General features: G+C 36.7%; 1 protein-coding gene across 1 annotated transcript in view; it reads left to right on the top strand.

Moving 5' to 3' along the window:
• The first annotated feature begins 70 nt into the window (after positions 1-70).
• Positions 71-13,166, top strand: part of DCN (decorin) — a 37,182-nt gene continuing 24,086 nt past the window's right edge. The window contains exons 1-2 of the mRNA XM_082751887.1: positions 71-259; positions 4,433-4,665. Of these exons, the coding sequence (XP_082608013.1) occupies positions 4,461-4,665 (205 nt within the window). The 5' untranslated portion in view covers positions 71-259; positions 4,433-4,460. The remainder of the gene's footprint in view (positions 260-4,432; positions 4,666-13,166) is intronic.

Here is a 13,166-nt window from a genome sequence, read left to right as displayed (position 1 = left end):
TGGCTACAATACAGGAGACATATCATTACCATATGATCTAATGTGGGTGTCAGCCTGGATTGTGTTCATTGAGAGAAACCTTATTTTTTAACTGTGCTATGGAATAGAAGCAGGAGGGTTTTCCACCAAGTGACAGTCACTGAGCTGAACTTACCCCCTCCTCCTTTCCACACCTGCAAAGCCTTTTGCCTGGGTTGAATATTTAGTTTAATTACATCTCAGCTTTGAGAGCTCCTGTTGCAAATCCCTGGATTAAAAGGTATGGTTTTCAGTAATTCTGCTGAACTATGTTGCACTAATAAAACTTCAGGCAAGTCTACGGCAAGTAGTTGAATTTTAACAGAAGCAAGGAAAAATCCTACTAAATGTTTAGCAATGTTAAATGTTGTATCCAGCACTTTTGTTTCTTGAAAACATGAAAATGCATTCTTAAGGACTGTGCACATTTCCTACTGTTTATTTGACTGTTCTGTCTCTTGTTTTGATTTGTATAAGCACTACTATAGTCCTTTATTTTTCCGTACTGTAAACTTTTTCAGCAGTATATTCTCTGTTTGCAATTCAGTGTTTAGAATCTGTGATGTAGCGAGTGTAAAAAAAAGTGTTGAGTTCTTGTATTTCTTGTTTAAACGGCACTCTGAGATATACATTTTTTATTCAGATTTCTTCATTTATATTCCAAACTTTAATGTGTGTAATTTTTGATTTGAGAGAAAAAGATGTGTAGTAGATAGTTAAACAGGATCGGCGTATGTCTCTGTAATGTTAGAAAGTGTTATATTACAGTTTACAAATGAAGGACTTAATATTTAAAGAAGCTGCCTGTGAATGAAATAGTATAAAAGAAAATTCTTGGAGTTGAAATTCCTGTTAAAAGAATTTTAGTCTCTTTTAGACTCCCAACATTTTTTTTCCCACATCTAGACTTTACTTAATAAATAAATAAATAGATACATTAAAACACATAATGAAGGAGATTTCTTTGAAATTGCATGTATTGTTTAACTTGCCATTTGTGGCATTTTGAGAGATGTATGATGGTGGGTGAATTAATATTTAAAAGGTAATATTAAGGCAAATTGACAAGAAGACCACCAATACTGTGGTGACGTGAACTGATGAAGCATATTTCAAGTGCTATTTTGAACTGAAATGTGGCCAAGTCTATGCTATAGTTTCCTCTGTTTGTGGAAAAGTCTTACTCATTGTAAACACATAATTAAAGCAAATTTAAACAGTTCTGTCCTGCAGACATAAATATTGTGTCACAGACCTTTAAGAATTCAGTTTATTTTCCTTCCTTATTTTTTTTATGTGAAATGTAAACGTTTATTACTAGTACATTGTTGTATATATTTTGTATCTGTTTATGTTCATTTACACGCGCAAACAATATGAACAGACGTGTGCCTGCAGTAGGAAAATACATAAATAAATATATGCATACACATACCTATTTTTATTTCTTGATTAATATGTAATTGTGTTTGCTATTTTCTCTGCTGGAATCAGATTATATCCTTGATATCCTTTGTTGCCATACAGTCCTCCTTTATACACAATTCTTTCTGAATTTCTTATAGTTTTGGCAAAACAGGGACCAAAGGAAAAGGCCTGCTATAGGCTTTCACTGAGATAAGAGAAGTTCATCAGTATTAATATGATCAAGTACTAAAGTGTGAAGAGACTTCCAGAGTGCCTTTTTTTTTTTTTTTTTTTTTTTTTTCTCCCTCCCCCCCCCCTTCTCCTCCTCCTCCTCCTTGTGAGGGGAGGGTGTTAGTAATTTAACTCCAGGGTAAGATCCTGATTGTGCATTCTTGGGAAAGGGGTGGGGGTTGGGGGAGGATGGTGCTTAGGCAGTGACACTGGGGGGAAAGAGTAACAGTTTTTTAAAAATATAATAATATGTAAGAAAGAGCTGAGACAACTTTTTTTTTTTTTTTAATTACTGACTGACAGTGCCATGCCAGGGATGGTGAACAGCTTTCCCAATGTCTGTTGATGTTAATAAGCATTTTGAAAAATACTCTGTACTCAGGTAGCATTAAATTCATAATTTGCACAAAGCAGCTTATTAAAATGAATAGTGATGATTTAGCAGGTTTGCGTTCCCATTTCAAACTATTAATAAGTTGCATTGTTATTCTATAATCATCTGTATATAATAATAAGTATGCCAAATCTTGCATTAAGTTAAACCATAACTTACCACAATGTGGTAACATGACATTGCTGTGACATCCTTGCTTGCCCATCAATACTGCACTATAGGGGTATAGGCTGGGCATGGGACACCGCCCTGAAGTCATCAGGGGCCAGAGTAGGAGGGAGTGGAGGTGGATGCTCCACCTAGGCCTGTCCCAGCTACATGACAAGAGTTTGCATGGCATGGGGCTTTGCTACCAAGATGGGCTAAAAGGCTTTGACTCTCTAGCTGATGTTAGGGTCTGCCAAGTTCCTCAGTGCATATAGTGGGTAATATGATGGTCTACTCCAGGAATAGAAAATACTTTCAGGTCTAACTAAGAAACCAACTATGTTTCTTATAGAGATAACAGAAACAGTGTTTTTCTCCACATGAACTCACTTTGAAGTCTTTGGGACATCTGAAGATGTTAGATACTTGTTTTCCTGTCAGGTAGATGACAGAACTGTAAACTGATTTTAAAATATTATCATAGTTGATAAGGTAACCTTATCATCCTCTTAAGAATGAAACTCAGAGCTTTCAGCAGGACTGCATTTTTGGCATCTGTAGGTAAAAAATTGTAAAGAAAATTGAACTCAGGCACAATACAGATTGTATCTAATTCCAGGCCTGTGATTTTTATATATATTTATTTATTTATTCATACTGACTATTTCTGTTAGAGTACCTGGATGTGGTATTCTAGAGAGGCCTCAGTATGCAATGCTCACCTAATATCAGCTGTCCATGTTTGTCATCTAGTCCTACCTTGTAGGTTCCTTATGTCAATAGAGAGAGGGAGACATTAATTCTCCTTTTCCTCCCTCACTTTTTTTTTTTTTTCCAGTCTTCATTAGTCAATATGGAGCCAGGAAATGACATAGCACACCCCTAACTGTTGGATAACTTCTAGATAATATAAATCCAAACTAGCATACGGACAAGGCATTTCAGCAGCAAATTTCGATGATCTAGTTATTGACTTGAAGCCATTGAATATTTTTGCTTTCCTTACATAGATCAGTATCTGTACTCAGGAATATGTTAAGTTTCCTAAATAAAATACAAGTTTGCCTTTCTACCATTTGATGACTTGAAGGCAATTTTCTTTTTGTGTGTATTTGTGTTGTTTTTAGACTTATGAAAAGTTACAAAATATAAGCTTCCTTATGTAACGTAAAAAATAAAAGAAAGTAATTTTCAGAAGATTAGCTGATCTCTCTGATCTCTACAGACCTGATACGAAACCTAGAAACAGCTGTTTCATAATTTATTTAGTTTTTTAGTGCACAACAACATAGGTAGCACAATGTGCAGTGTGTAGAAATGCATTTCAGCCAATGTCCTGAAAACACATATAAGGCAGTTTTGCTTATCTGGCAGTGTAGCAATCAGTGGTAATTCACAATTCTGTAAAGTTGCTTCTGAGCATGAAAGACTGCAGGATGAGGCCCTGAAGTCCAGTTAGAAAGTGTGCTGACAATACTACAAGCATCAGTTCAAATGCTTACACATTACAAAGCAGAGGATTTTCAGAGTGCATTGTTAAAATGTATAATCCCCTAGCCAAAAGTCTGGAAAGAAAGCCAAGAATATCTAATATAACACAACATTGTATTCCATTTTATTGTGTTGGTTTAACTGAGAATGAAGTATAGCTTACTTAAATAGCTAAAGATCTTACCCCCTCTCTCTCCACCCCATCACTAGATCTTACTTTTTCTCAGTCAGCTTTACTATAATCTAAAACACACAGCATGCTGGCACTTTAAAAACAACAACAACAAAAAAAGGTTTCTCGACACATGACTGCATTACAGTGAGTTTGGGAACCTGAGGTTCATCCCCAGGGAACAAAACCATTGCTATGAAACAAACGCTAATGAAATCAAATAGACTGTTATGTTGGCAGAAAACAGACACATGGAAAATATGGCTTATTGTGTTGACTGTTTTGCATAACAAAGTTGACAATGCTGCCTGTTCCTAATAAATATTACTCTAAATGTGCAAGCAGATGTGTTTAGAGTTGCCTTTAAATCTCTCTGAAAAAAAAAAAAAAAGGCTATTGGCAAGTAGTTACCGGACTCCTATCGCATAACTGTCCTATTTTCAAATTTAGATTTCATTTATTGAAAGGAACAGTTATGCAACTGGTGGATGTATTGGACCTCCTTCAGCAGGAACTGTGCAGCTATGGAAAAATTGCTACTTCTGTTTTAAATTCCCTGCTTTGGATCCTAGGTTCTGCCTGGAGTCGATGAACTAAGCCATGAGGCTGGCTCTCCTCTTCATCCTACTACTGCCAGTATGCTTGGCCAAGCCATTCCACCAGATGGGCCTCTTTGACTTTATGCTGGAAGATGAGGGGTCAGCTGATATGGCTCCAACAGATGATCCTGTCATATCTGGATTTGGGCCAGTGTGCCCCTTCCGCTGCCAGTGCCATCTCCGCGTGGTGCAGTGCTCTGACCTAGGTAAGCCCTGGAGTGTGTCCAAAGGGTCCAGTCATGACCACAAAATATGTTTGATCTTTTATGTATATTTTATGTATGCACATTTCATTTGTTCTTTGAAACACTACAGATTTCTGTTTCAGGGAAAATCACTTTTCAAGGCTATTCCTTCAAAACCGTATTAAATAAATTCAATGAGGTTAGATGTGGGTATGGAAACATTTTAAAAAGTCTTAAATTGCACAGTCCAGACTCCAACACCCTTAATCATACTGACAAATACCTCAACATAAAAATCATCCTATTTCCATAGGATTACATGAGCATGGAATAACCAACACTGAATCATGGAACAATCAACCATAGAACCAGATCTTTGGAGGAAATAACTTGGAAACACTCCAAAACAATGAACACATATTGGAGTTCCTAATTAAATATCTGTCCTAGACACTGTTCAAGCTGAAACCATGAGAACTTTTCTTACAAAATCCCCATACTCCCACAAGTACAAGGGTTTGTCTATATCGTCAGGCCAGCAGGATATGAAGCCATGCCTGCCGTCACTGCGTTCTGACTTTACCATGCAGAAATCACAAGTAATGAAGTTGACTTCAGTGTAACTGCTTTTGGTTTATGCAGCTTTATTCAGTCAGTGAAAAAAAAAAAAAAAAAAGAGTATTTTTTTCCTGTTTGTTTTTGTATTTCCTCACAAGGAAATTAGACAGTTTATTCAGTGGATAGACACATATCTTGACATAATTTTATAGACTTTTTTTTTTTTTTGAGTCTTCTCTCAGATGTTTGAATGTATTTCTGGTGTTTCTATTTTCCTATGTTATAACATTACCTTTTATAATTACTATAGGTCATGCCACAACTCTAACAAAAAAGGCTTGGGTCTCACTGTGGTGGGTGTTGTATAAGTACAGAAATGAGGGGAAAACATTAGTTACATCCCTAGAAATTTAAAAAAAAAAAAAAAAAAAAAAAAAAAAGCAAGCCACATAATTATGCAACAGATATGTTTGGCAAGGATCCAGTGAACAATGCAAGCCAAGTTGCACAAATGAGCACAGACTAACCTACCCATGCATTCATAAAACTTTCACAGTATTGGCTCTGTTGCAAGATTTTTCTTTTTCACTCTTTAGACACCAGATAGTAGCAAACATGGAGTGGGGAGGAGGTTGCCCTGCATACTATGAAGACCTCAGGTTTTATCGTTGTTACACTGGATAATGCTGTTGGAATTTAAGTTATTTTAGGAACTTTTCCCCAGTCTGTTTCAATTCTGCAGAATGTAAGGAACTTTTCACTCAGTTAAAAAGTAGAGATACACACACAGGAACCCATTGTTGCTATATTTGCTCCCACATTCATTCAGTTCCCCTTCACATTCATGTGGTTTCCAAGGAGGTTCACTACAATCCACTGCCTGCAATTGCTTCTGGGTTAATAAAGTCCCATAATGTCAAGGAGTCTCAGAAGTAGAATGATTAAAGCCCCAGGTCTATGTTTTCCAGAGAATTTTGAGAAGGATGATAAGAAATACATTTTCAGCTTGGTTTAAGTGAAGATACTGGAATGAGAAGCCAGTGCTTTTGAAGCAGCTGGGCTGATAACATCCAGTCTCTGGGCATAAAGGAAGTGAGATCTCCCTGAGTTCAGAAATGCAGTCCAGCAAAATAAGTAATATTTCCCTGGCAGAGCTCAGGGAAGTTATAACCATTCAGCATTATTCAGCCTTGGCACGAAGTTTTGTCTATCCCTGTCACGTGTAGCTATGACAGCCACTTCTGGGCCTGGCCCAGATAGGAAGCTCACCAGGACACTGGTCCAATGGACACCTCAGAGAGTGGGGACAGGACAACTCAGTGTGCCTCTGTTCTACACTCCTCCTGCTTTAAGTCTGTTTCTGTGCGACTCAGACTCCATTGAGGACAGATTTAACCAAAGACTTGAGGAAAGCCAGAAACTGACTCTAAGAGCTCAAAATTTCTTTGCGAGCAGTTCTGCCAAGTTTACCAAGCATGCTCCTTGGCTGTCAGATGAAGGGCACAGGGCACAGTGATCAGGGAGACAAGGTGTATGCTGGAGCTGTAACACCAGCAATGAGTGTTGTAACTCTCTGCAGACCACTGCTCCTGATGTGCCTTTCCCTTGCAGTTCCAGGCGTTTCCTACCCAATCTAATTAGCTACCTCCCTGCCCCAGAATTATCAAATTGATTCATGTAGTCCCATGAGCACTAATTGAAGAAAAGCTTCAGGCAATAACAAGGCTCCTCCCAAGGATATATTAAGAACTTAATAAATTAAATCTTTGTCCACAAAGGAAAGCTGTAATCTAGATCCTGTCTTCCACTCTCTTTCTGTGGCATGGAAGGAAGCCTCCTTTCAGCTGGGTGCAGGGAGCAGGCGATAGCAAGGAAGCTGGGGGACCTAACTTGGGCTACATATGGAGATTTCTCTTACTCTGCATGCTTCATTTTGTGCCTGAAGGGGCATTTACAATTTGTAAACTCTTGCTGTGTAAGGAGGAGCCTACTACCTGATACAGACTTATGTGGAAAAGAAAACACAACAGGAGAACTATAACATTCAGGAGGGTCTGGAGATGAGGTTTGCCCCCCCCCCCTTTTTTTTTTTTTGGGTGGGGGGAGGGAGGGGCTAGTTTCCATATCTCAAGAGTACTCGATGAGAATATATATATTTAAAAAAAAATCTAAATTTTATAAAAACAGTGAAAAAAAATGCTTGGTGGTCTAGTTACACTAGTGTCAGCTGAATTTTTGCATTCTTTTACTTTCAAGCTTTAGTCACATCTTCCTAAACATGTACCTTCAAATTAATTTATTTTGCCTCTGAGCCAAAAGCTGAACTAGCAGGAAAGAGAATACTGTCTTCTCACACCCCAAAGAAGAATTCTCTCAGAGGTGCAGTTACTGACGTATCAAGAACAAGACCCAGTGTGCCTACCTCATATGAGATTTATTGCCTTTGTGCAACAGGCTCAAGGATCTCATCAAAGAAGACCACTGTAGCATTTTCATGAAAGCTCTACCTTTTCTGAATTTTGCTCCTGTTGCAAAAAGAGAACCATAGGTTCACTTTTTGATCATGCTTCAATATAGGCATTACTACAATATAGCTGTGCTTTCTGTAAAGATAGTAGTCTTCCTTATTAGCATGCACTACAGAGTGGCTGATATAGCTGGTCAGAGGCAGCTCTTCATGTATCAAAATATCAAATATAGGAAAGACATGAAGTCAGCTGCCCAGGCAAACATGCTCTGTGAAAGCCCTAGGAAGATTTGACAGTTCAATTTAAAGTCTCAGCCTCCCAAAGGGAGTCTCAAGGAAAGGTTCCTCTCAGAGTACCCTGGTAGGCAAGAGAAAGAACGTAATTATTTAGCCCTGTGGCAGATGCAGAATGCTCCCTAAGTACGTTTAGTGGTGGTGGATAGAACTTTATTTTACCTTCAGGCGAGTCTAGCAGCCTGTTATGCATTGAGTAGTGTTTGTGTTCTGTGGTATGCGGTGAAATCGCCTTCCTTAGAGACTTCACAGAAGGTGAAGGTTCCTTCAGCCATCTTGCCATGAGCATCCATGGGGGCTTTTCCGTCTCCAAAAAGTGCAGGAGAGATGAATGTCAGTAATTAAAGTTCAAGCTGTATTACATCTTAAATTGGAGCTTTGCTCACAGCTCAGAATTGCAGGGTTTCTCCAGCTGTAAAGAAGCATGTATGGAAGCTCAGCATGGATGCTGGAGTGTGTATTTGAAAAATACTTTGAGATCAGCAGGTGAAAAGCTCACAGATGTGTAAAACATTATTCCAGGGATCCAGTAACATGAGACAGTTTATCTGTGTGTATAAAACGTCTAAGTTATATTAACTAATAGCCCTTCAACACCTGGATAATGCTAACATGAAAACATCTAATTTATTTGCTGACAAAAGACAATTTACCTTGTATAAAATCTTCCAAAAATAACTAAACATCCACTTTCTGATCATATCTGTGATTGGGAACCTGTTCTCTCCTTTTAAGGGAAATTAGCTCCTTTGGGACATACCTTGATTTGAATTTCCATTGTCAACATAAAATATTCTTAAAGAAAAATAATACTTACATTATTGGTGATCAGTCTCAGTCATTTTATGAGTCCAAGAAAATAGATGGAAAAGCAGAAACTGCTGAGTACTTCAGCTTTTAAATCTCTACCATTACTATCCTCTCTAAACCATAGTTTTTATAGCTAAATGTTTAGTTCAAAATCTGATACGTTTCTAAAAGTGCAATTAGAAAAAAAAAGAAACAAACAACCACCAACAACAAAAAACAGGAATGACCATTATCTTAAATGACCAGATATTAATAAATATAATTTTAAAATAAATGTTTTTGTTAACTTACATTTTACTTGTTGAGCTTTTAGGTTAAGTTATTAAGCTATGTGTGATAAAATTAAAGGATGAAAAAGCCAAATGAGGATAGCAACGTTGTTTTTCAATAAATTTACCATGATTATAAAAATTTTACTATCTATTCAGTTTGCATACTATTTTGGGTCTATCTTGGAAGTTAAAGAAACCATGAAAGAAAGTCCTATGCTCAGTAAATCTTGAAACAATTATTAAATTAATCACAGAATCACAGAATCACAGAATTTCCTAGGTTGGAAGAGACCTCAAGGTCATCGAGTCCAACCTCCAACCTAACGCTAACAGCCCTCCACTAAACCATATCCCTAAGCTCTACATCTAAATGTCTTTTGAAGACTTCCAGGGATGGTGACTCCACCACTTCCCTGGGCAGCCTGTTCCAGTGCCTCACAACCCTTTCAGTGAAGAAGTTCTTCCTAACATCTAACCTAAAACTCCCCTGGCTCAACTTAAACCCATTCCCCCTCGTCCTGTCACCAGGCACGTGGGAGAACAGGCCAACCCCCACCTCGCTACAGCCTCCCTTGAGGTACCTAAAAAGAGCGATAAGGTTTAAGAAGAAAATAATTTTAAGAAGAATAAAAAAAAAAAATAATTAAGAAGAAAATAATTAAGAAGAAAATAATTAGAAAACACTCTTGAAAAGTTGTTAAGAAGAAAAATATTGGCTAGATGTAGACTGATCTATACTTATGAAATATTAGCTTTCTCCACTGTAAGAACAAAAGACAAGCCTTGTTATAAACCACTAGTTTTACTACCTGAACTCTTGATGTTCCAGTTCCCATTGATAGATGTGATTCTCGGTGAAAATTAGTTCATTCCAAATACATCCTCTCTTTATTTGTTGCCTGCTCCAAGGTAACTGTTACCACCTGTGTGTGTTTGTTTGTTGTTTTTGTTTTGTTTCTAGATTTATTCACTTGTTTTACACTAGAAAATACAATTTAAGAAAGCATACATGTAGTGGCAGGAATGAAAATCTTGAGTGCCAAATGCAGGTGGTACAAGAAGTGACTGTTTTCTGGTTCATGATAGAACAAGGTTTCATTTCTAAAATATCCCACAGTACAAATAAGTAACTAATAGATAGCTAAAAAAAAAAAAAAAAAAAAAAAAAAAGAGTCAACTGTTAAGTCATTACAGAACATAGCAGGTAACTGAAGCACTTCAATCATACTAAATGATCACTACTGACATCTACTGATGTTATGGACATTTATAATATTTGTATTAAATTCTCAACATCTTTAAATGTTGTAGTATTTGGTAACAGATATAATTGTTTAGAAACTATTGATATTTTCAAGACACAAATCCTGTGCTATTCACCTGCTAAAAACTCCTTGCCAAGTGTTAGAAAGAGCTAGGGAGTCCAAAGGCTCCTTCCCAGAGTTCAAAGAGAACCCTCAACCAGTAGGGATGTGGCCTAGGAATTTGAGTCCTACCTGAAGCCACCAATGATAATAGCAAGAAACTACCAATACCAGCCTCCAGCCACTCAAGAAAAATACTTTTACATGGTTCAGTTTTCCATGGTATTTAAAAAAGTTTATATTTTTAAGTGTATCTTTAAAACATCTTTCTAACCCAGGTTTGAGAGTATAATATCTAACCTTTCTTTATCAACTTTGGATTCACTGGTCTATGTTTCACTTTATCCATGTCCTGGATCTACCATATGGTTACAGGGGAAAAAAATATATTTTTTTCTGAATATATTTTCGTCTGTTCATAAAGTTCAGGTCAAATAATATGTGCTTTACAAGGCATTGTACATTCTTTTGAAACTTACTTCTCCTGTTTTACATACTTGTCCTGACTAACAGTAATAGATAATGCTAGAATTCTGTTGTATTATGTTTAAAAGTTCATTCATGCAGAGCATTTTTGTCTAGAAAAGGAAAGGAAAACACTAGGAAAAGAAAATAGGTAGAGCAGAAATTTCTCCTTGGCATCTCAGCAAGGAAAGTGATGGAAACAGTGAACACAGTCACACAGGGAGCTTTAAAACCAAGGCCCATGCCCACAAATGTGTGTGCACGGGGGAGGTGTTGTGGGTTTTGTTCTTTTGTTTTGTATGTGTTTGGTTGGATGGCTTGTTTTCTGGGTGGCTTTTTTTGTTGTTGTAGGGTTTTTGTTTGTTTGTTTGTTTGTTTTTTGTGTAGTAGTTTTCAGCTCATGGGATTGATGGTTTGAACAGGTCTGTACAACATTGTCAACAGGGTTACATTTGCTATACATGCAATCTTATGGTAGACTTCTCAGGCATTCTATAAAGAATAAAAAAAGTGAAAATCAACATTTAAAGATAATGTGTGTACTCTGTGCATGCTCTTAGGTGAGAAGACACCTAGGAAGATATCCCATACTAGCCTGGTGTTCATTTCCTGGTAACTATTTAGAGTGCTACAAAAATCTGTTAAGGAGAGGATGTTGGCAGTTTTTATTTTAATATGAAAAATAATGTAATAAATATGAAATAATATAAAAGAAGTGAAAACTCGAAGCCCATCTGATTTCATGGTAACTTTAGAAAAACAGGAAGACAGATAAAATAGGAAAGATTTAAGAAGGAGGGTATGAACACAAAAGGGAAAATCTCACTTTTTCAAGGGAAGCCATGAAAGAAATGTTTAAAAAAGGAGATCTATAGTAAGTTTCAGATACAGGTGAGGAAAAATGAGAAAGGAACTTAAGATAGGAATCTAATGAAAATCTTGCAGCTTTCAGGGTCAGGGGCTAAAATAATCTGTTAGAAAGAGGGAGATAACAGCTCTGCAGACTTTCTAATTCTTTCATGAAATTATCTCAACATTTATTTAAATGTTACTCACTGTGTTCAGATATATTCACAGTGGCTCTCTTCCTTTCTTTGCATGAAAGGAAGTTGAAAGCAATCCTAAAATATTTATGAAAAATGCTCATGTCCCTAAAATACCAGGAACAAACCTCTGCCCTCAGATCATAATAAAACTAGAGCTGTGCAATGACTATGTGGTGAGAACAGGAAAGTGTAAGTTTACTGGAAAGTACAGGAGATCCCACCAAACCACTCTTTATGGCTACCCCTTTGAGTTAGTGCTAATTCTGGTAAATCACAAAGTAAAGATTTAGAGTGGTAGACTTGTATCTATTGCCTGCTGCTTAAACTGTGAACCAGGCAAATATCAAATATCCAAAGGTTCATTCATAATTTAATGTTAGAAATTTCCCCAGACATTGAAATACTGTCTTCTGAATACTGTGAATATTCATAAGAAATATATGTTTCACCTCAATGCACGAATAGTCATACATAGTACATCTGCATTGCATCCACATTGATTAAAGCCATGACGCATACCATGCTGGCAGATTGCATGAATCACACAGGACTGTTGCTGTTCTCTGATAGAATGTTTTATGTCAGTAACCATGACAGTGGGAATTGTAATGTTGGCAATTCTAGCAGTTACCTCAGAAATCTCACGATATTTGATTTTTTACATAATGTCTTCATCCCTGAAGACTAATGATTGTTTCAAAAATATTTTTCTTCCTTTCTAAAAGAATTCTGTCCTTCTTGATAAGGTATGTATCTTCCAGACCGTTGACATTAAGTCAGTCAGAAAGAACACAGAAATGGTATTTGCTTGATTATAAGATTTAAGAATGTATCATTACTCATTGGTATTATTATTATTATTATTATTTTGAGACAGGAGGCTGAATCTATTTGTATCGGAAATGTGACTATCACAGAAAAATAATTCATAAAATCTGTAGTTTACAATATTTGTTATATTTTGAAATATGTGGTCACTACAAGGAGTGAGTGGAAATGGAAGTGAGCAGATAAGTTATGCATTCATTTTAAAACTCTTCCTTGGGTTTTTACAATTCTTAACACTATCATAATGGAATTGCACAGTTGATCATAATGTGTCTTTATTTTATTTATTTTTTTTTTCCTGTGTTCCTCACTCTGTTCTGGAAAACAATGTTGTAAAATTTGGGAAGATAAACAAACAAATAAACAGTGTAGTAGTATACCAGTTGGTCTACTTTTGTGAAAGGCCATCTCAGCAGGG

Source organism: Aythya marila (assembly GCF_965140915.1).
Source record: "Aythya marila genome assembly, chromosome: 1".
Lineage (NCBI taxonomy): Eukaryota > Metazoa > Chordata > Aves > Anseriformes > Anatidae > Aythya > Aythya marila.
Note: the sequence above shows the minus strand (reverse complement) of the source record. Positions and strands in the feature narration are given on the sequence as shown.